This window comes from Poecile atricapillus, chromosome 12, assembly GCF_030490865.1.
Source record: "Poecile atricapillus isolate bPoeAtr1 chromosome 12, bPoeAtr1.hap1, whole genome shotgun sequence".
In the NCBI taxonomy this organism is placed as follows: Eukaryota; Metazoa; Chordata; class Aves; order Passeriformes; family Paridae; genus Poecile; species Poecile atricapillus.
Window position 1 is genome coordinate 14,842,508 of NC_081260.1, and position 22,707 is coordinate 14,865,214.

General features: G+C 51.9%; 2 protein-coding genes across 8 annotated transcripts in view; both read left to right on the forward strand.

Moving 5' to 3' along the window:
- Positions 1–15,620, forward strand: part of EDA (ectodysplasin A) — a 61,598-nt gene extending 45,978 nt beyond the window's left edge. The window contains exons 3-8 of one of the 6 annotated variants that reach the window (XM_058848157.1): positions 6,353–6,382; positions 9,446–9,625; positions 10,431–10,465; positions 10,568–10,619; positions 12,819–12,949; positions 14,350–15,620. In XM_058848157.1, coding sequence (XP_058704140.1) covers positions 6,353–6,382; positions 9,446–9,625; positions 10,431–10,465; positions 10,568–10,619; positions 12,819–12,949; positions 14,350–14,601 — 680 coding nt within the window. In that variant the 3' untranslated portion in view covers positions 14,602–15,620. The remainder of the gene's footprint in view (positions 1–6,352; positions 6,383–9,445; positions 9,626–10,430; positions 10,466–10,567; positions 10,620–12,818; positions 12,950–14,349) is intronic. The other 5 variants (XM_058848158.1, XM_058848162.1, XM_058848159.1 and 2 more) reach the window with 5 other exon arrangements.
- Positions 15,621–15,791: 171 nt separating this feature from the next.
- LOC131583737 (transforming growth factor beta activator LRRC32-like) lies at positions 15,792–21,982 on the forward strand. 2 transcript variants are annotated; one of them, XM_058848149.1, is made up of 3 exons: positions 15,792–18,309; positions 18,589–19,442; positions 19,985–21,982. In XM_058848149.1, exons 2-3 carry the CDS (start codon positions 19,338–19,340, stop codon positions 21,923–21,925), a joined length of 2,046 nt encoding a protein of 681 aa, XP_058704132.1. In that variant the 5' UTR covers positions 15,792–18,309; positions 18,589–19,337; the 3' UTR covers positions 21,926–21,982. The 2 variants fall into 2 exon arrangements, with proteins under 2 accessions (XP_058704132.1, XP_058704133.1); XM_058848150.1 differs by having other exon boundaries at positions 15,792–17,328.
- The last annotated feature ends 725 nt before the right edge of the window (positions 21,983–22,707 follow it).

Below are 22,707 nucleotides of genomic sequence, written 5' to 3' on the forward strand. Positions count from 1 at the left end.
TCCCTCTTTCCCCAATCCACTGGAATCTGGCATTAATAACCCCACATTTAAAAATATTTGAAAAGCTTTACATTTCTCCTAGCCAGGGGAATGAAGTGAATGTCACTGCATCAGTGCTGGAAAGGCAGCAGCCGAGTTTGGAAGGTTACTTGTTCTTGGGAAAACTGACATCCCAGATGGCAGGAGGTTCATCATCACCTGAATCTCAAGGGATCTCAAAAAATCTCAAGGTATCTCAAGGAATCTCAAGCAATACAGCATCCGGGCTGCTTTTTCCACCTTTGGTTTTGGACAAATAGGGATAGAGGGGTTGGTTGATGGGTAGGGCTTACCCCAGAGCCCTTGAGGTTGGAAAAACCCTCCAAGATCATCCAGTCCAAGCTGTGACTGATCCCCACCTTGTCACCAACCCAGAGCACTGAGTGCCACATCCAGTCTGTCCTTGGACACCTCCAGGTGTGGGCATTCCACCACTTCCAGTGTTTGAAAGGACCAACAAGGAAGCCAGAGAGGAGAAGTGGGTGCAAACTGAAAGAGGGGCAATTTTCGGACATATGGGAGGAATTCTTCCCTGTGTGGTTGGTGAGGGGCTGGAATGGATTTCTCAGTGAAGCTGTGGCTGCTCCATCCTGGGAAGTGTCCAAGGCCAGGTTGGACAGGGCTTGGAGCAACCTGAGCTGGTGGAAGGTGTCCCTGCCCATGGCAGGAGGTAGGACTGGATGGGCTTTAAGGTCCTTTCCAACCCAAGCCATTCCATGATTCTGTGACTTAATGATTTAATGTTTATTTTATGAAAGAATGAGAAGTGATGTGGTGTTTCTGAACAATGCCAACCTCTCTTTAATCACCAGGATTTCATCTCTAATCTGTAACCTGGGATGAGAATAATTCCTCAGTACCTCCATCCTCTCATCTCCCAGGGTGGAGGGGAGATGGAAACTTTGAGGTGCCTCAGTTGAATTATCTGGTCTTACATGTCCCCAAATCAACGTCACACTTGGGGAAGAAGATTGAGGATGTTCCATAGTAGCTCAGTGCTAGGAAATAGGAGAGGGATCAGTAATTCCCAATGAATGCTGAAAACAGGTTGGCAAAGGGATGGGTGGATGGATGGATGGATGGATGGATGGATGGATGGATGGATGGATGGATGATGGATGGATGGATGGATGGATGGATGGATGGATGGATGGATGATGGATGGATGGATGGATGGATGGATGGATGGATGGATGATGGATGGATGGATGGATGATGGATGGATGGATGGATGATGGATGATGGATGGATGGATGATGGATGGATGGATGATGGATGGACGGACGGATGGATGGATGGATGATGGATGGATGGATGATGGATGGATGGATGGATGGATGGATGGATGATGGATGATGGATGGATGGATGATGGATGGATGGATGGATGGATGGATGGATGGATGGATGATGGATGGATGGATGGATGGATGGATGGATGGATGATGGATGGATGGATGATGGATGGATGGATGGATGATGGATGGATGGATGGATGGATGGATGGATGGATGGATGATGGATGATGGATGGATGGATGGGTGGGTGGATGGATGGATGGATGGATGGATGGATGGATGGATGGATGGATGGATGGATGGATGGATCCAGGGATCCAGGGATCCAGGGATCCATGGATGGATACCCAAAACTGGCAGCTGCTGCCATGTACCTTTCCCAAACTGAACAAACACCTTAAAGACATCACTTGCTGTCATGTCCTGATTCAAATGATGCTGTTTTAACATGGTTGTGGCATTCCATGACTTTTTCCTGCTCTTGGCAACTGGGAATTCCAGCACATTCAGCACCTCCTTAGGTGTATCCTTTGTTTGGCTGATTCCTATAAAGGTCAACCTTTTATAGGTTTGATATAAAATCAGTGTAATTACAAAGATCTGTTCCCATCCATAAAACCAGTTGGAACTGTTTGGCAGGAATTTAAACTATTTCTTGTTAATCCACACACACAGCTAATAAGGGAAGGCATGGGTTTTTTAATATCCTATTTATATCAGCAGATGTCCTAAAGAAGTTTTGGATATTTCTGTATTTATAGTAAATCATAGCAGTGTGTAGCGTGCAGAAAGAGAGATTGGAGGGGGGGGGAAAGTCAACTCTATTAATCTTGCTAAGAGCAAACATGTCACATGTAATATCCTTGAGTTGCATCACCATCTGGGATTTTTCTGAAGGCCTTGGCATTGATCCAGCAGATGGTAGGGCTGCAGGAGCTGGGGCTGGAACCTGCTCCCTGAAGCAAGGGGAGATGTCTTCTGCTGCTGGCTGCGCCACAGTTGGGGGTTTGCAGACCAAAAGCTCATCTCTTGCAAGTGTTTTCCTCAGCTTCAAGGGAGATGTTTGCATCTGAACCCAAAGTGCTTCTGCTAGAAGGGACTTGGAATTGTTTGGAGTGGCTTGGAATGGTTTGGAGCCTTCCTCTTGTGGTGGCTGTGTTTGGGTTGAGGTCTTTTGTCACCATATAGAGACATCTTCCCTGCTTGTGCCTTTCCCATTAAGTTTTTTCCTCCTGCAGTCTTGACATTCCCTCCTTTTCTGATGTCCTCCCCTTATATTTTCCCAGCAGTTGTGGAAAATCAGCTTTTGGAGGGGTCTAGCTCTGGAGCTCTGCTCACAGCCAGGGTGTCCAGAGCCCAGTGTGCAGCATTCCTGCTCCCATCCTTCCTGGGGGAATGTGATTATGAACTCAGCTGCTCCGAGGTACTGCAGCAGAGTCAGGGGCTTTTCCTACAGGAAATCCAGGGAAAGGGAGTATCAGTGGTAGGAGTAGATCAGGTAGCTGCAATGTTTCCAGCAGCAGCTTCAGTAGCCATGGCTTCGGTGGTTAGGCAAAAGTAATCCCAAAAGTAACATTCCAAAGGGACTGGCAGACTTCAGAGAGACTTTCCAGCCACGTCCTGTGACACAGGACAGCTCACTCTGAGCCAGAAGATCCCCTCCAGACCTGTGCTTCTCCTTGGAAGCCCTCTCATTCCCAGCTCAGTGGTCTTGGGGGGCAGTTTGGGTGTGCCAGAACTATTCTTGAAGCCCTGCGGGTCTTCTCCTTCTTTAGCCTTTCCCAGTGGTGCTCTCACCCCTTTCCCAGTGCTGGTAGCCACCAAGGGAAGCTCACTTGCACACTTCTTGTCCTTCCCAGAAGCCTTTCTGTGGAACTCTTCTCATTTCAATTAATCCTTCTGTATCAGAGGATCAGGATTGACTTCATTGTTCCCAGGATTTCCTCAACCCTTCACTAAATGGCAGCAGGATTTCCCCATGTTTTTCAGAGTTATTCCCATTTCAGGATTGTGTTTCTGCCTTGTTTGGCTGAGCAGCAGCAGCTGAGCACGTGCAGGTGTCCTCCAGCATCCACCAGAACACTTTATTATTTCCCATGTATATATATATATTTTATAGGACTGTATATTTTGTATGATTGAATCTCATTCCATGCTTATTATCCTTCAAAGCCATCCAGCCTGTCCCGCTCTCCCAATCCTTTTCTGAATTAACAGTTCTGGCCAACTTCCCTCCCCCTAAACAAGGGGGTGAACAGAGCTGACAAGGAGATCTTGTCTGATCCCCTTCAAGGAGGGATCAGAGTTTAAACATATATTTAATCAGCACTGGAATAAATCCTCAACTGCAGCATGGCAAAGCCCTGAAATCAGGTATGGGAGGCATTGATCAGTCAGAAGTTCTTCAAATCAAACGAGTTTCCTTCTCCATGAAGGTGGCAGGTCTGTAGACTCTGGAGCAGCAGAAGATATCCTGTAATTTGGTTTTTTATACTCCTGTACAGCAGAGGAACAGGGTGGATACGCCTGTGATCCATGTCTTGGAATGGAGAAAAACAGAGTTTTCTCTTAGGCCATCCTTGGAATCAAGGCCTGGATGAAACTACAGTAAATAAATGTGGGTTGTGTATCAGGCTTTGAGTCCTGGAGCTCCTCCATGGGAGGAATGGGATGGGGAGGTGGGATTGGCAGTGTGGGGGAGAGTGTGGGAATGACTTAGGTTTGCATAACTTGTAGGTATTTAACCATCAGGTAAGAGGTAGCCTGTGGGTCAGATGTATCATGGAATCCCAGAGTTGTTTGGGTGGAAAGGATCTTAAAGCACATCTCATTCCCTTGCCATGGACAGGGACACCTTCCCCAGTCCCAGGCTGCTCCAAGCCCCATCCAGCCCAGCCTTGGACACTTCCAGGGACGGGGCAGCCATTATATTATAATGATATAACGATCTGTGTGTGTCCAACCACTGCATTTAACAAGTTTAAATATTTTGAAAAGTATTTTAAAATATTTTAAACAAGTTTAATGCTTAAATATTGAGTTTTGGCCTCTGAAAACCCTAGCAGAAAGGATTTTTTAATTACCATTTTTCTCCTCTACATACTAATGTTGGGACAACATCCATCAAGCCAAGTTTTCAAGCCTTATGCCTGAGCACCTCAGCACCTGAGAGGAATATTGATCTGAAATTTTGATGGCTCTCAGCTTACACTCAGTAATTTATCACCATTTCAGCCTGAATGGAGCAGTAGCTCCTGTTTTGAGCAGAACTGAGGGAAATTCTGCTCCATCAGAAGCTTCAGCTCCAATTAAACAATCCCCCCCTGCTCTCGGGAGGCAAACAGATGCAAACCCCAGAGAGACTCAGAAGCTCCCAAGCTTAATAATCCTGGGGTTTTTTTTTTCCCCCCACCTCGTGTCAGGAATATTTTTGTGTCTGTCGAAAGCTCCACTTGCAGATCCATAACATCTCTCTCTGCCGTGCCTGGAACAGATGCGCGTGTTGTAATATAGACTGCGAACATTGACATCCCATGTGGTTCTCATTCCTCCCAGTCATCTTTGAAGCTAATTGGATCCAGCCAGCCCAAATGTGTCTGGCTGGCCACAGCTATTTGTACTTTCACTCTGGTTCTGGTGCTAATGGTGGGATCTATGGAACATGAAATAAACTCTCGTGACTCCGAGGGCTGCCGAGGCACAGCCGCTCGCGTCTCGCTGGGTTGGGATGGGCTGGGATCTTTAAATGGGATTTTTTTCCTCTTCTAATGTTGTTCAGTGGCTGGTGGCTACAATGAGGACTCAGAAGTGCAGAATCAGGAGCCTGGTTGTCCAGCCTAAAATGTTTCACAGTCTGGTGTGGCTTCCTAGTGGGATATTGGGATGGCATCGTTAGGAATCCATGTGTTGTCCAAGCTGTGAATATTATTAAAAAATAGTATAAAAATATTATTTAAAATAGTGAATTAGCAGAAATTACCATTTAGATAACAGAATCATAGAATGGGTTGGGTTGGAAGGGCCTTAAAGCTCATTCATCCCCATGGGCAGGGACACCTTCCACTAGCCCAAGTTGCTCCAAGCCCTGTCCAACCTGGCCTTGGACACTTCCAGGGATCCAGGGGCAGCCACAGCTTCCCTGGGCACCCTGTGTCAGGCCCTCATGGGGAGGAATTTCTCCCAAAAATTATAGATACCGCTGTTTATAGATAATGTATTTTATAGATAATGCCTTTTGTAGCTAATACTGTCATTTTCCCATAACCCACCAGCACAGTGTAGGAAAACCAATATTCCTGTTGGAAAGGCATCAGTAAGGTTGATGGGTAATTTCTCTGGTCCTTTTCCTGTCTTTCCTCTAACTCTCCATGGGGAAAAGGCTCTTCTGTTAGGAATTTACCTTTCCCCACCCCCTCAGACTCAAAGCAACCTCATTACCTTCAATTGGTTGTAATTTTATCTCAGTTAAAGGTAATTTCAGTCATTGCTGTGCTCAACCCCAGGTTTTAGAGGGATTTCCCTGATGAATGGTAAGAGAATATTTGGGGATTTTTGCAGTTCATTGCCATCCATGATGAATTCTTGGGGAAGCAGTGGAACATGTTTCACACTTCAGCCTCTGCTCACAAAGTCCCGTCATTTCTCAGCTTCACTGTAAATATTTTCTCTCTGTGCTCGGGAGGTTTGGGTTCCCATTGTTTCAAACAGCCAGTTCAGAATAATTCTTTGCTTTTGTGGTTTTTTAGTGTTTTATTCTTGTTTTCAAACAACTTGGCTCGCAAGGAGTCAGCAGGGGGTTGGACCAGATGATCTTTAAAGGTCCCTTCCAATCCCAACTACTCTGTGATGCTCTGAAATTTGGGTTACTGCTCTCAGCTGAGACCATTCCTGTGCTGCTGCATGGGCCACAAATACACCCATTGTCCACTTGGAAAATAAAATGGCAATGGGGATTTTCTCTGATGAAATGATCCCTGAATTTCACTAATTTTCTTTTCTCTTTTTTTCCCTTTGCAGGTCCAAGTTCAGTGAAAAACAAGAAAAAGGGTAAGTTTGAGTTTTCCTTTCTGTGCTTTGTGAATTCTCTTTGGCCAACACCAAGGAGGAGCCAATGGCAGCTTCCCTCTCCAGGAAAGGCTGGAATAGCACCCACAAGCACCCCTTAAAGCCTCCTTAAACACTGCAAAAAGTGAATTATGTTGTACAGAAGTAACCCTGAGGATTCTTCAGTTGAAGAGTTGAGTCAGTACCAAATACCAGGAGCTGTTGCTGTTTGCCAGCCTTGGCTTTCATCCCAATCCTGCCAACCTGCAGCTTGGATTCTCCTTCAGACCCACCAAACTCAGCAGGAACACACTTTGCATCCCGCTTTTCCTCGTGTTAACCTCCAAATTATCATTTTAGGAGCCCCTTCTGAGAGTTCTGCCCTCAGGGTTTTGTGGATTTGGTGATGTTCCTCAGGCAGTTTGGAGTGGATTGTTGGGATTTGGGTTGTTCAGGCAGCCCTTTTTGGGGCAGTTCCTGATGCCATCCTTGTTTCTGTAGGACTGCTGGGGACACTTAGGGTCCCACACTTAGGGTCCCACGCTTAGGGTCCCACACTTAGGGTCCCACATTTACTTCCAGGTGTTTGAGTGAGTCCAAGGATCCGAGCAGTTGAGTTTTCCATGTCTGTAGTACTGCAGTGGCACATCAAATGGCTTTAATCCTTGGATGCAAACTCCAGAGCCACAGCTGAGAGGTGGGAACAGGCCACACTTAGCAACTTGTATTTACTCCGAGAAGCAGTGTAAAGTTTTATGTTGGAGAAGTTTGTCCTAACAAAGCTCAACCCGCGTTCAATCAGCCCAACAAATAACAACTAAGTGATGGCTGCAGAGCAATTCCAGAGGGGCAGGGGCATCTCGTGGAGCTGGATTGCATACAGCTGTATAAAGCAGCTTAATTTTATGGTATTGTCACATCTAATTCATTTTAGAGTTCCAGTTCATTGTTTGATGAGTGAGGGTTATGGAGAGCTCCCTGCTTCTGCCTGCTCCCAGTTTCGGAGCCCGTGGGTACAGACATGGAAGGCTTGGCAGGCTGGGATTTGGGTGCTGGGACCCTACTTGGGGACCTGATAAGGGAGCTATCAGATAATAAATGGAATATCTTTTGTCTTGAGAGGTTTGTTCATGCAGAGAGGTGGTTGAAGTGCCTCGGAGGAGGGAAAGGCACAGTAGTGTGTCGCTGCGATGAGCGATGGTGTCACTGCTCAAGCAGCAGCTCCCTGAGCAGCAGAGCAGATTTCGGAGGCAGATGAGTTAAACCAGCTGTGATGTGCATCCCTCTTGGGAAGGGAAGCCTGGAGTGACAGCAGCAGCATTCCCAACTCTCTGCAATCCTCCCTTGGATGGCCGGGATTTGCGGGATGTCAGTGAGAGGAGTTTGGTGGGGTTTAGGGAAAACGGGCGTGGTTCAAGGTGATATTTCCAAAGCACAGCATCATCCCGAGGAGGAGGAGAAGTACTGGATTAGAGGAAGCTGGATTGTGACCAGCTCAGGTTGGAAGTCATGGCTGCTGATTTGGAGAGAAATATTGCTGTGGAGATTTGTCCCCTGAAGCCTTTTCTCTCTTTTTGTAGGACACCAGTGTGGCTTCACTCACCCCTGCTTATTTTAACTTCATTTTCTGCACCTTTAAATTATGCCCACAGTTGTCCCACCCTGATGTCCTTGTGCCCTTGCTCCTGGCTAGTGGCCATCCAGAGATTCCCACTCTGGTGCTAAAACAGATGGATTTTTCCTTATTCTTCTGTCCATTACAAAGATGGATATTAGCAGAGAAACAAGTACATGAATGTACTCAGAAACTATTCCAACAACTATAATTTCATATCCCAACTGCTGCTGTCATCTAAATATGAGTTTAATTCTGTCCTACTGGGGACCTTGTGGCTGCAATTGAAGTGATTTTGCTCTGTTTATGTTCCTTGGCAGAAAAGCTGTTCCAAAGTGGCATTTTAAAAACTACATCAAAAGAACATCATTTTTGTCGGGAACGTGAAAAAAACGTGTGAGCAGGGACTAGGCTGCCCCTGCAGAGCTTGTTTCATCCCACTCTGTGTGTGTAGGAGTCATTCCTGATGTGGTTATGTAATTTCTCTTCCTTGGGATGTGTGAGGTGTTTGAGGATCATGGTAGGGAAGAAGGTTTTTATCACAGGGCTGGTAAAATACTGGGAGAGGTTGTCCAGGGAAACTGTGGCTGCCTCATCCCTGGAAGTGTCCAAGGCCTGGTTGGACGAGGCTTGGAGCAGCCTGGAATGGTGGAAGGTGTCCCTGCCCATAGCAGGGGTGGCACTGGATGGGTTTTAAGGTCCTTTTCAACCAAACCAGTCTGGGATTCTGTGACTGTAGCAATTCACCAGTGTTTCCATCCCCTGGATGGGGTTAGTCCTTCCCAAGCCCCTCAAGCCCAAAATACCGAATTATTTTGAGGCACAAGCAGCACAGGGGCTCCTCCAGCAACGCTGGGGAAGAGCTGGAGCTCAGCTCTGAACTGCCCTCTGGAGGAGACCAAGCCATGGGGATCATCTCCCAGTCCTAATGTGCAACAGGTAGGAAAGATTATCCCTGTTTTCCATCGAAGCCCAGCAAACTTAGTGACTGCAGAGTGGTTCCTCTGGACCAGAACAGCCCAGCCTTGGCTGGGTGTGTTGGAACGTGCTGTGGGAGCATCCTGACTGTATCCAGGGATGATTCTGGGTCTGTAGGGATGTGACCAGCCCCAGGGCATGGGACCTGAGGACTGACCCCATGCCGAGAGCAGAGCTGTGACCGGAGCTGTGGGAAGAGTCCTCTGGAGCCTCCATCCCGTGAGAGGCCCTGGAGAATCCTCATGCCTCGTTTGATTCCCAGCAGGAAGGAGCCCCCAGGGTGGTGACCTGGTCCTGCCCTGGTGGCAGTGTTGTCCTTGTGTTGTGGAGCTGTAGGACCCCCACCCTGGCTGTCCTGCGGCTCCTCCTCATCCCTGCCTGCAGCCAGGAGCCATCCATCCCCAACCTCCCACTTCCTGCAGCTCCAAGCCCACCCCACAGCCCCAGGTAACGCCTGTCCTTGTGTTTTCCAGGTAAAAAGGCTGGTCCTCCAGGGCCCAACGGTCCCCAAGGGCCACCAGGGCCTCCCGGGCCGCAGGGTCCCCCCGGCATTCCCGGCATCCCCGGGATTCCAGGCACAACCGTCATGGGACCACCCGGTCCCCCTGGCCCGCCAGGCCCTCAGGGACCACCTGGAGTGCAGGGCCCCTCAGGTAAGGATCCATCCGTGCCCTCTGCTCCCAGCTGGCCCGGCGGGAATGCCGGAGGTGTCACCGGAGCGTGCGGATGCCATGGCACCACGGCCTGGAGCAGGGCTCGGGTGTCCTGGGCCACGTGGGACAGGGCTTGGAGCAACCCATGGAAGATGTCCCTGCCCACGGCTGGGGTGGAACTCGGTGGGCTTTAAGGTCCCTTCTAACCCAAACCTTGCTGAATTTCTGGGATTCTGGGATTCCATGGGATTCCATTAAATGGGAGCAGCAGGAGCCCCTCAGCTCCGTGCTGTGCTGCCACAGGCATCTCCTCCTTAATTAGGATTTGGCTCCCAGGGAAGGGAGAGGCAGTGAATGACCTGCAGAGGGAAACTTGGCATCTTGGCAGCCAAGAGGTTTTATTCCCACTGTGGATCAGGGAATGGGTTGAGGAATTTTTCCTTCTAGTGGAAACCTGTTGAATAATGAAGAATTTTGATGGTCGGACACAAATGCTGTGCATAAACTAGGGAAATGTAGGATGAGTATTTTTCTTATTTGTTTTTGAATATTTCTGAATATTTAATATTTCTGGTTCATGTATTTTAATATTACCTGCACCCCATATTCCTCCTCCTGTTAAAACAGAGGTTTAAGGGTTATTATGGAGTAAGAAAAGTGATTTACATGGGGCTTCAAGGTTATTTTGAGGTAAAAAAAGTTATTTATAAGGGGGTTTAAGGGTTATTTTGGTATAAAAGAAGTTTTATTTATGGGATTTTTCACTCAACCTTCCTCTTCAATCATGTGGAATTGCCTTTTGCAGGTGCCACAGACAAGGCCAGCTCCAGAGACATCCAGGTGGGTTAATCTTTCCATGGAAAAACCCAGCTTTGGGGGGGATTTTCCCAGACTGGTGCAGTGCTTCCCATTAATCCTCAATCCCTGTGCTCTCCCTTGCAGCCAGCTGTGGTCCATCTCCAAGGCCAAGGCTCAGCAATCCAAGTGAAGAATGGTAAGGATCTCTTGATAATTGTGGGTACTGGGAAGAGCCCCTGCTGCACCCATAGAGCTCCTGGATCCCACCCCATGACACAGCTCCAGGATGATCCCAGCCCACTCCTGCCCTCCAGTACCCCCACCCAGACCCCCCAAGAAAACTCTTGTGTGGAGTCTCCACCCCCCTTTCCCCTGAGCTCCTGTTTATCTCCCAGATTATCCCTGTTCTGCACATCCCAGTGATTCTGTCCCAGTAAATCTCCCTTCTCCCTGACCCCCAGGTACATCTTGTGCCTCCCCAGCCCCTCCATGACCAGGCCTTTTTTTCCCCCATTCTATTTTAAGCCCTCACTGGATCCTTGTCCTGTCTCATCCCCATTTTCCCATTTTCCTCCAGTTTCCCAGGAATTTAAGGCAGGGAAGACCCAGTGTCCAGAGGTGTCCAGCCACCAGCTCCTCCTGGGAGCATCTCTTCCCCCACCCCAGCCTTCAATCCCAGATGCTGCTGAGCCATTTCCCATCTACAGGCTGCTCCTTGCTCTCCTCCTCTTTCCCAGATCCCCATCCAAATTCTCAAGTTCCTGCTCTCCTTGCCAACAGCTGGGGCTCATTCATCACCTCCTGCCTCCCTGCTCTGGCTGTGCTGGAGAGGAGCTGGCTTGTCCCCTCCCTGAGTCCCCACGTGCAGCTCCCCAGGGATCACACCCATTTATCCTTACCCCAGTCCCACACTGGATGGGATGCGGCTCCCGAGGGTGGGGGCAGCAGGAAGGAGCTGCAGGATTCCCTGTCCACGAATTCCTGCCTCACACAAGAGGGATGAGGAGGGCTGGCCACTGCTTCTGTGGGAAGGCAGCTTTCCCTGTGAGCAGTGGCAGCTGGAATTTCTCATGGATAGGGATTTGTGCTTGCAGCTCCCCAAAATTAGAAAGAAACCGCCCGTTCCCAGGAACAATGTGAGGGAAAAGATGCTGTTTGCTTACGTTCAGAAAGCAATTATCCCTTCATTACTGGGAATGCTGAGGGTTTCCAGAGGGAACGCTGCTCTCTAAGAGCGGGAATGCCCTGTGAGTGTCCTTCCCTGCTGCTCAGGAACAATCCAGAGCTGGGAGCCAGGAATGCTGTCCAGCTGCCAGCCTGGCGAGCTCCAGCTGGGAGCAGGGAGAGGAGAGGCAGATGGAGACTGGAAGGAAAAGAGTGGAATTTGATAAACTGAGGCACCTACAGAGATTGGCCCAGTTTGGGGCTCACAGCAAAGTCTGTCCCTAGGTTTTCCCAGTAATTCCAGTGCCAAAGGGCTGGGTGGTGGATCCATAAATCCCTGACTGTGTTGAGGGACCCCAGTTAGGGGTTACTGTGTTATGATGCAATTTCCTACTTTGTTGTTATTCTGGCTTTTGAAAACCTAAGGAATTGTAAAGGCAAAGGTTTTGTTAAAATCATCCCAAGTACAAAGTCAGGACTGGTGAAGTCAAGGAACACCAGAATTAAAATCCACCGTGTGACCCAAAGCTGGCCTCCATTTGCCAGGAGAAGAGAAAGCTCCAGGGAGCCCCTTCCAGTGCCTGAAGGGACTCCAAGAGGGCTGGAGAGGGATTTTGGACAAGTGACAAGACAAGAAGGAATGGCTTTAAGCTGAAAAAGGGCAGATTTAGATGGGAGATTGGGAAGAAATTCTTCCCTGTGAGGGTGGCGAGGCCCTGGCACAGGGTGCCCAGAGAAGCTGTGGCTGCCTCATCTCTGGAAGTGGCCAAGGCCAGCTTGGACAGGGTTTGGAGCAACCTGGGATAGGAGAAGGTGTCCTTGCCCATGGCAGGGGCTGGAATGGGATGAGTTTTAAGGTCCCTTCCCACCCAAACCATTCCATGATGGTTCCACGATGACCATTCCCATGGACACAATAGGGAACAGGGATCAAACAAGCTCAGCTGCAGGCTCAGGAGGAGGCAGGTCCGTGTCCAGCCCTGGGATGAGCAGAGCGCACAGCAGGCTGGGTTTTGAGGCTGAGAACACAGAGGGTTGGGGGGACAGGCTACCCCACAAGCCACGGTGTGCTCAGAGCTACAGAGGAGTCCCTGCTGCCACTCCCTATCCTGTAATCCTGGGATTCCCCCTGGGAATTCCCTGCTCTCTGTCGTGCTGTGACTGTGTTTGTGTTGCTCCTGCGCTTTTCCTCCTGACGGGTACTGAGTGACCGCCGTTTTCTCATACTGAGATCTTTCAGGTGGAGTCCTCAATGACTGGTCTCGCATCACTCTGAACCCCAAGGTGTTTAAGCTGCATGCCCGCAGTGGGGAGCTGGAGGTACTGGTGGACGGCACATACTTCATCTATAGTCAGGTAGAAGTGAGTACGGTCCTAGGCTAACTCCTCCTATTCTTGTGTTCCGGTGGAAGCCTTGCATGAACCACGAGAGGGCTCCAGACAACAACCAAATGCCAGCAGCTCGTGTGGAGCTGTTCGGCTCAGGATGGGTGTGGGGAGGAGTGTCACACACCCCTGTCACTGCCAGGACACCGCCCGCCAGGGGATTAGTCACTGAAATCACACCCCACAGCCACCAATCCCGGGGTTATCCCTCCAGTTTTCCATGCAGGTCATCCCAAGCCTCCCTGCAGGCAGCACGCTGAGCTCAGCGCTTTAAAAGACCCGAACGCTGCTCGCTTGTGGATATTTTGGAGCTGTGTCACTCTGGAAGTGCAGGACTCCCAGCCCGGGTGGTTTGGCCAGGTTCCAGCCCAGGTGACTCCGTTTTCCTCCCCCTGTTCTGTGTAGCTCCATCCCAGAGCTCGCTCTGGGATGAAGTGGCCCACGGATGTTGGGTGCTCTTCCATGGAATTGGTGACACGTGTCCAGTTTAGATGGGGACAGAAAATAGAACTCCACATGGGCCAAAGTGTAATTGTTTCCCAAGGGCTTGATGCTGATTGCTGGCCACAGTCTTGGCCCACTGAGGCCTCATAGCTTGTAGTCCATCAAGAAATTAAAAAGGGATTCAGTGTTCAGGCAGCTCCTGCCTCCAAAAGGGGTGGATTAACTTCCTCAGGAAGAAGCAGCTCCCTGAGACTGACTTCTCCTTGGACAGGTCTTCCTCTTGCAGTTCTTTAAGAATCAGAAGTCTCACCAGAATCAGAATCAGAGTGTGGGAGAGGGTTAAAGGAGGACAAGTAGAGTCACAGGGCCTTGGAAATCAGGGAGTTCAATCAGTAGAAACACTGTGAGGTGATTTCCTTCCAAGCTGTGGAGGTTGGGAGAGCCTTTTCACTGTAATAGCTCGTGCCTGTGCAAGCACCGAGTCCAGTTACCCAGGAGGCAGCTCCCAGTGCACCTTAGGGCAGTTCTGATGTCACCACTAAAGGAGGCTCCTGGCACCAGGAAGCAGGACTGGCCAGGTAAGTGCAAGAGGCCTTCAGTCAAATGTGTGTGTCTGTGTGTGGGGTGAGAAGCTGCTGTAGCACACAGGGGGTCCTGCATGGCTCTGTGCAGGCTTGTCCCTTCCCTGGAATAAGCAGGATGGTAGCTCAGCCTTAGGCACATGGATTCAGGGCGTTCTGCATGCTTGGGTCAGTCTGAAGCGGAATAAAGGAGGTTCCTGGTTGGTTTGGAGCTCCCCCTGCCCCGCACAAGTCACCTGCGAGCGCAGGTGTTGGGGCCAGGAGGGGCTGCCCACACCCCCAGGACGCTGCCCTTGCTCCCTACACCCCAACCCCCTCCCTGACACCTCCCTTCTCCCTGCTTCACACCAGGTCTACTACATCAACTTCACCGATTTTGCCAGCTACGAGGTGGTGGTGGACGAGAAGCCCTTTCTGCAGTGCACTCGGAGCATCGAGACCGGCAAGACCAACTTCAACACCTGCTACACGGCCGGGGTGTGCCTGCTGAAGGCCAGGCAGAAGATTGCCGTGAAGATGGTCCACGCTGACATCTCCATCAACATGAGCAAGCACACGACTTTCTTTGGGGCCATCCGCCTGGGAGATGCACCCGCATCCTAGAGAGGAACTTGGCGTGGCCAAGGACACCCACGGAACTGCACAGTGCTGCTGTTCATAAAGCGTATCAGTATTTCAGGGGTTCTGTAATCCGGCCATAAAGGAAACTGATCCAGAGCTATTTATTCCTATATGTGAATGCAGGAAGCACAATTGTCCTCTGTGACTCGCGGGGAGACTCGGATCAAACCAAAAAGCTGGTGGGGAGAGCGTTGTGAGGAGGAAAGGCTGTTGGGTGTGCCTTGTCTCAGTATTTCAAGTATTACTGCACTGATACTCTGCTCTGTGACCTTCACACGAGGCTTGGTGGGAGAGCTGGGGGCTCTGCTGGGATGTTGCACTGGCAAGAGCATCCCAGGCGGGAGCGGGAGGACACGGACTCCCGTCCCAAAATCCCAGCCAGGCTCCTGCTTGTGCACGCTAACGACAGCCAGGAAGGGGGTTCTGGCTTCCTGCCTTCCCAGAGGGAGCTGGAAGGGCTGGGGGGCGAGGGGAGGTGGGTGAGACAGGCTCAGTGGTGTTTACATTCATCCTCAGGAGGAGGAGGAGGAGGAGGAGGAAAAGTGCCTCGACCTAGAGCTTGGAAGCAAAAGCAGGAAGTGCGAGAGGAAGAGGAATAACTAGAGCAGGCTTAGCAGATAGGAAACTGCCTCCACATTCCAGAAACCACCAAATCCCAAAGAAAACGCCGATTCCCAGGTCCAGGCCTCTGCTCCTTTCAGCTCCTGCCCTTACCCCAGAGGTAACCTTGCCCCAGCGGGGGCTGCCTTCAAGTACTGCTGCTGTTACAGCAAGTTGAGTTGGGTTGTGGGGGTATTTTGGTTATTTGGTTTTTTTTTGTTTGTTTGGGTTTTTTTTTTTTGCGGGGGGGGGGGTGGATTTTGTTTTGTTCTTTTTAATTAATATTTTGCAAACCAGAACACATTTCTACAGGCTTCACCGAGCCACGTAGAGCAGCCACAAGTACTTGTGACAACACTCGGAGGAAGTTTGTTATGTTTAAGAATAAAATATTCAAACAGAATTTTTTTTTTCTGTTTTAATAGCAACTGTCCTGATTTTAGATGCGGTTTTTAGCCTTCTTCCCCCCGCCCCTTTCCTTTTGGCACCCTCCTACCTAAAATAAGTGGTGATGGAGACTTTAGCAAAGGAAAAAAAATGGGATTTTAAAATCCGGTCCAGCATGAAGTCACCACTTTTTCTTTTCTCTGAGCCCTGCTGAGTCTAGTCATGACTCGATTTCTGGTGACTAATAGAGGAGCTGGGACACTATTGTTTCTTTTGGCTTCTTGAGCAACTCTGTCCCGTTACCTCCCCTCAGCTGGGGAGACCTAAAGCCATAAGATGCTCTGGAGCTGAGGCACAGGCACAAATTGCTGTGTTGTCTCAGCCCTTGGCTCACACTTGCTCAGCTTGGTTGGGGTTTTGTTTCCCTGTGTTTCTTTCCAGAGCCTGTTTGTGCTTTCAAGAGGGGAGTGAAGTTGCAGCCTGTGTAGAAACGGGACAAATCCAGAAGTGGCATTTTCAGCCTGGAGCAGGGGAGCTTTTGGGGACCTCAGTGCCTAAAGGGGCTCCAGGGGAGCTGGAGAGACAGTTGGGACAAGGGATGGAGGGACAGGACAAGGGGAAATGACAGGGTTAGGTGGGATATAGAGATGGAATTCTTCCCTGTGAGGGTGGGCAGGCCCTGGCACAGGGTGCCCAGAGAAGCTGTGGCTGCCCCTGGATCCCCTGGAAGTGTCCAAGGCCAGGCTGGACAGGTCTTGGAGCAGCCTGGGACAGTGGAAGGTGTCCCTGCCCATGGCAGGAGGTGGAACTGTTTGATCCCACAGCCCAATCCTGTGATTCCATGATTTGGTGCTGGCTCCATGCAGAGGTGGCTCACGGTCACCTGCAGGGTGTGGGAGGGACATGTCCCAGCTGTGCTGCGGCCACCGAGGGCCCGCCCTGCCTGGAGCATTCCTGGCTCCATCCCCAGCGAGTGATGTCCCTTGCCAAGTGTTGCAGTTATTGGGAGACAAAAATTCCTCGGGGCAGCGGCGTTGGCCGCAGCCTCGCTATTCACAGGAGCCGTGCACTTCGGGAAACAACTGCGTGACAAATGGGCTGCTCCGGCTTTTTAGTGGCTTCTCCTCCCTTCAGCCTCGACATGTGGGACGGGCAGGAGCCTTGGGGGCTCTTCACTGGGCTCTGTGGTTTTCTTTCCTTTCAAACGGATTAAGAGGGACATGTTCCTGTGACAAGAATGAAGCGAGACAACTGTGTGCAGTGAGAACATGAAGCAAATCGTTAACAGGACTGCTTTAGAACAGGCCTGGGCAGCAAGGCTGGGGGCAGCCGTAAATAACGGGGGGTTGGGAGAGCCGGGGATGGAGCTGGCATTCCTTGTCCCCCGCTGGCAGGATCTGGGATGTGCTCCATGGCTGCGGGCAGGGGGAGGCAGAGGGAGAATCCCTTTGCTCTGTAAAAGGCCGGAGCATTGCTGTCCCCTCTGGTGTGTGCTCGGAGTGTTGGAGGAGAGAACAATTCCTTGGGATGCAGGAGGAGAGCAGGAGGGAGCAATTCCTTCATGCAATGAACATGTGAACGTTTTTCTGGTGCTCACAACAACCAAAGTATGAGTTGGAGACGTGGAATTGGAGCTGGCTGCAGGTGACCTTGGCAAATGGAGCTTTCTCCTGTTCCCGGTGGGATGTCCCTCCCCAGGCACTCCAGGAGCTCCCAGGGAAGGTCTGTACAGCCACACTGTGCTTTGTGAGGGGGCAGCTCTGTCCTTCAGGGCTGGGAGAGGCACCGTCCCTATTGGGATCAGAGCTGCTGAGGAATGCCCTGGGAATGCATGGAAGGAAGAGCAGATCCAATGGACCTGGATAACCAGGAATCCTTCTGCTCCCAACACCCAGGCTGGAGCCCAGCACCCACAGTGTGGATGTGACCTGGGCAGGTGCTTCTGTCCCCGCTTCCTCCACATTCCAGTCCCGCTGCTCCTTCCTCACACCCCTTGGAGACTTCTCCCACAAAATCCTTGGGGGAACGGGGAATTCCTCCAACAGACCCTGCTGGAGCCCTGGAGCCATCGTGGAGGGCTCAGGAAGCTCAGGATAGCTCAGGATATCTGATTTCAGAGCAGATCTCTCCCTGTTCAGGCCGTGTGGTTCACTCTGCCTTTATCACGATCCAGGAAGAACCTCTCGGTGTTTGCCGGGTCTGATCCACACCCGGAGCTCCTGTGAAGGGAGTTCCCAACCCAGGGATTCTCTGTAGAAGTCCCAGATCCAAATCAGGGACTTTTCAGCTGCTGCCAGGGGCTGTGTCACCGTGCAGACCCAAGCCCAGCAGTTGGGGTGCAGGGGGACAAGCCGGGCTTCCCCGGGCGTGGCAGAGCTGGACGTGCCCAGGCTGGAGCGCCCGGGGCCGGTTCCGCTTTTGGGAGGGCTGGGGGGGGTCATCCAGAGGTCGGTGTTTCCCTGGCAGGAGGAGCTGACATCTGCACAGATGTGCTGTGTGCTCACAGCTGCCTCCAGCCCCGCCCAGCCCCGGCACGGCGGGGCATCAGCCCAGAACGCTGTCCCTGGCGTGTCACCGCTGTCCTGCCTGCCCTGGATGCTGGGGACACCCGGCCAGCTCAAGGCTGAGTCACATCCTGAGGTGACAAAGTGGCCCCCACCACGGCAGCTATCAGAGGGTGAAGGGTAACTCCGATGTGTAACTGTATATATATATTTTTATTATTATTATTATTATTATTATTATTATTATTATTATTATTATTATTATTATTATTATTATTATTGTTATTATTGTTATTATTGTTATTATTGTTATTATTATTATCATCATCATCATCATCATCATCATTATCATTATTATTCATTTTTCCATTATTACTATTATCATTATCATTTTTATTTATTTATTTAGAATATGTTTATTTATTTATTTATTTATTTATGTATTTTATGTCTATATATTATTTCTTTTTCCTGCCAGGCACCTCCAGGATTAGAGCATGAGCTCCGTGGCTGAAGCTTCACATCCTTGGACAACCCCTCAGCAGCCTGAGTTGCTCCTTCACATGGAATTGGCCGCACTGAGCCAAAAATAAAAACAAAACAAAACAAAAAAATTGTGCATTTTAGAGAGTGCCCGTGCCCCGTGAAGCATGAGGGGAGTGTCCCCAAGGAGTGTGTCAGCACTAGGTGGCACAGGGACACGGAGATGCCACCACAAAATAAGATCCCTGTGGGTGGGGCACAGCTCCGGGTCGGGTCGGGCTGGGGAGGGAATGTCACTGCCGGGGTGTGGCGGTCGGGTGATCCCACAGCCAGGAGCTGTCCCTGGCTCAGGATGGCTGCAGAGCCATCACCAGCTGCCCCTGGTGTCCCGGGAGCTGGCACATCCTGTCCCTGGCACAGGGAAACTCCCCCAAAGCCTCTCAGCTTTCCTACGAGCCACCTCTGCCTCCTGGCATTTGATGTCACAGCGGGTCCAGCCGGTCACCTGAGCTCCCTCCTCCCCATCCTGCCCTTTCTCTTTCCCTTCCCTGTGGCTTTGTGCCGTTTTTCCCCCTCTGCGAGCTGATGTCTTTCTTTTCCCACTTCCGTAGCTACGAACACCCACATGCCTTATCTCCTTCCCCCATCCCATCCTGAAGCCTATTTATACAGAGCCTGGCTCCTGCCCAGCCTGCCAGCGACGCCGCAGGAGCGGGACGGGGCTGGCAGCGCCCGCAGCCCAACATGCTCTGGGCTGCTCGGGGATGTTTCCTGCTCTGGCTGCTCCCGTCCATCCTCAGAGCCCGGGCTAGCCCGGAGACGAGGCCCAGCTCCCCACTGTGCCAGCAGGTAAGGCTGTTTTCCAAGGAGCACCTGGGCTGGGATGGCTCCAGCAGCGTGGCTGGGGCTGCCAGCATCCCTCTGGATCTGGATCTCCTCCCTGTGGCTCTCACCTCCCTCCAGCCTCCGTCTCTTTAACTTTCCCAGCTTTTCCTCTGTTCTCCTGCCTTGGAGCTGGTCTCCTGTGAGGTGGTCCCTGGCATCCAGCTGCTCCCACATCCCTGCCATGCCTGAGATGCTCAGAGGAGGGAGTGCAGGGATTCCAGTGAGGCTTGGATGGGGAACAGCGGGTTTCTGTCACCCCAGAAAGAAATCAGCTGCTCCCCATCCAGGTTCCCAACTCCAGAGGAAACATGAGCGAGGGGAGAGCTGGAGCCTGCACAGTGCCCCTTCCTCTGCCTAAACAGGGATGCTCTGGACCAGCTGGGCTTGGGAAGGGGGAGCAGTGCTCATTCCCACTTCTCATGCCCATCTTGGACAGCAGCTGGCTTGCCTGGAGCTGTGGTTGTAGCCTCCTCCCTCCCATTCACACCTCTCCTGTCTCTCCACAGAGCCCCACGAAAGCGTCTTGCAAAGGAGTTGGCCTGCAGAAATTTCCCAAGGAGCTTGGCCAAGGAATTAAGTACCTTGAACTCTCCAACAACTTCATCCAAACCCTGTCAGGCAGCAACATGCCAGGATTTGGGCAGCTGGAGTACCTGGATGTGTGCTTCAACCAGCTGGAAGCTGTATCAGCCACCGCCCTGGCTCAGCTGCCTCGGCTGCGCTCGCTCCTCCTGGGATCGAACCGCCTGGACCGGAATTACTTGGCTAACGGGGAAGCTTTCCATCTGCTCGGGAATATAGAGGTCCTGGACCTGTCTGTGAATAACCTGGAGAGCCACATGGCCAGCTGGTACATCAGCAACCTCACCAGCCTGCAGGTGCTGGATCTCTCTGGGAACACGATGACCAAGCTGCTGGCAGGGACCTTCCGGAACTCACCGCGGCTGCGCCAGCTTGACCTCAGCAACAACTACATCATGGAGATCCAGGAGGGAACTTTTGAGCCTCTGGAAGAGCTGGAGGTGCTGAACTTGGCTTTGAATTCCCTCCACTGTGTCTCTGGCTTCAGCCTCACGCAGCTGCGAGTTTTAAACCTCAGCCACAACGCCCTGGAGCTCTTCTCCTCTGAGGAGGAGGGAGCGGAGCCCTACCTGCTCCGAGTGCTTGACTTGAGCCATAACAGACTCCTCTCTTTTCCAGAGCTCCCCAGAGCCCATGATCTCACACACTTAAACCTTTCCAACAACCTCATTGCTTCCCTGCTCCCAGGCTCACCCCATCCCAGGGAATTTGTCCTGCTCTACAAGGAGATGCAGAGGTTCAACAGGACCGTGCGTCCCATGGCCACTCTGACACACGTGGCTGACCTGGATCTCAGCAATAACCGCCTGGAGCTGTTCCCATTTTCCTTCTTCCACAGCCTGGGCTCCCTGCACAACCTCAGCCTGGCAAGGAACTGTCTCCAGGACGTGGCCAGGGAGTCTGCCTCCAATGGCACGGAGCTGTCCGTGCGCTGGCTGGACCTCCAAAGCAACGCCCTCCGTGTGCTGCCACGCTGGTTCTTCGATTCCCTGCCTCACCTGGAATCCATGGATCTGAGCTCCAACAGCCTCCAGCCTTGTGAGAGCCAAGGGAGTGACCAGGGAAGGGATTTGAGAGGGGATTCTCACACGCCAGCCGCCGGAGACACCTGCACCCCCTTCTACAACGTACCTCACCTGAAGCACCTGAGCCTGTCCAAGAACAACATCTCCAGGCTGCAGCCCCACGCCTTCAACCAGACCCCGCTGCTCTCCCTGGACCTGTCTGGAAACAGGGACTTGTCCATGGCCACGGGAGCGCTGGGGGGGTTGGAGCTGTCCCTGCAGGAGCTCTCTCTGAGAGACAACCAGATGGACGAGGGCCAAGCAGCGCTGCCCTGCCTGGGCACTCTCCGAGTGCTGGACCTGTCAGGCAACCACCTGAGCCTGCTGCCCACGGGACTCTCCTGCTCCCCGCTGGAGAGCCTGGACATTCGGAATAACCACCTGCAGAGCTTGGGAACAGCTGGGAGCTGGTCCCACAGCCTGAGGGCAGTGTTGGTGGCTGGGAACCCCTGGAGCTGCTGCTCTCTGGGCTGGCTGGACACGCTGCGTGCGGCCGGCGTGGCCGTGCCGGACCTGCCCCAAGCCCGCTGTGTCTTCCAGGAGCACGGCTGGAACATCTCTGCCAGGATCACCGGCACTCCCCGCTGGATCTGTCCCCAGCCCAAGGGCGCTGCCTCCCTGGCTCTGCTCGTGGCCCTGATGAGCCTTTCCCTCCTCACTGCCTGGGCTTTCTGCCTCCTGAGGAAAGGGCGGAAGGCTCCGGGATGTGCGGGACTCGGGAGCAACAGGGTGGGAATCTTCCATCCCAGAGGAAAGGGGCCAGCTGAGGAGAGGCCACCTGACAGCATCACCCAAGTGTAGCCTAGACCTGCAGCCATCGGTCAGAACTCTAATTATTATTAATAATATTAATATTAATAATATTATTGTGGTTTAGGTCTCGCTGGTACCTGTGTGATTTGTAAACCCAGTGACAGGAGTGTGGTGGGTGCTGGGCTCTGAGCCACCTCCCCTTCTCCTGAAGGGAGATTCCCACATCCTCTCTGATCCCTGCCCGAAGTTAAACATGGAATTTGGGGTGCCATCACACATTCCCAACACTTGGAAACCAAGCCCTGGGCTGTCTGCATTGAGCACCCCCCTTCCCCCACATCACACTCAGCTGGATGGGAATTGTCTCCTTTGGGGCCACCTGGGTGTTTCCCAGCTTGCCCAGCAGCCCCTTTAAGAAGGTTTAATAGCTCTCCTGAAGCATTCCCAAATCCAGGGAGAAGCAGGAGGGAATGGGAATGGTGCTTGCTGGTGGCTGGCAGTGCCGGGGTGGGGAGGGGGTTTCTGTGGGACCGTGCCCACCTCTCTGTGCCTTTCCTTGCTGTGGATGCTGGGAGAAGTTCCACCCTGTCCTCAGCCACTGGGATGGTGGGAATGGGAGAACTGGGGGTCTGTGCTGTCCCTGGCTGGCACAAGGTGTCCCACCTGCTGTGCCAGGACCCCCGAGGTGAGGGTGGCAGAGACAGCTGGTCCCAGCACGAGGTAAATGCTGCCCGAGTCATGGTCCTGGAGGGGTTTGGCACCCTCTGAGCATCCCCCAAAGCCAGGGGTGATCCTGGGGCTCAGACCCCAGCTCGGGAAGGCAGCAGGAG

Coding starts and splice junctions, on each gene's coding strand:
- LOC131583737 (XM_058848149.1), top strand. CDS start 19,338: ATGCTCTGGGCTGCTCGGGGATGTTTCCTGCTCTGGCTGCTCCCGTCC. Junction 19,443..19,984: donor GCTCCCCACTGTGCCAGCAG/GTAAGGCTGTTT, acceptor GTCTCTCCACAG/AGCCCCACGAAAGCGTCTTG.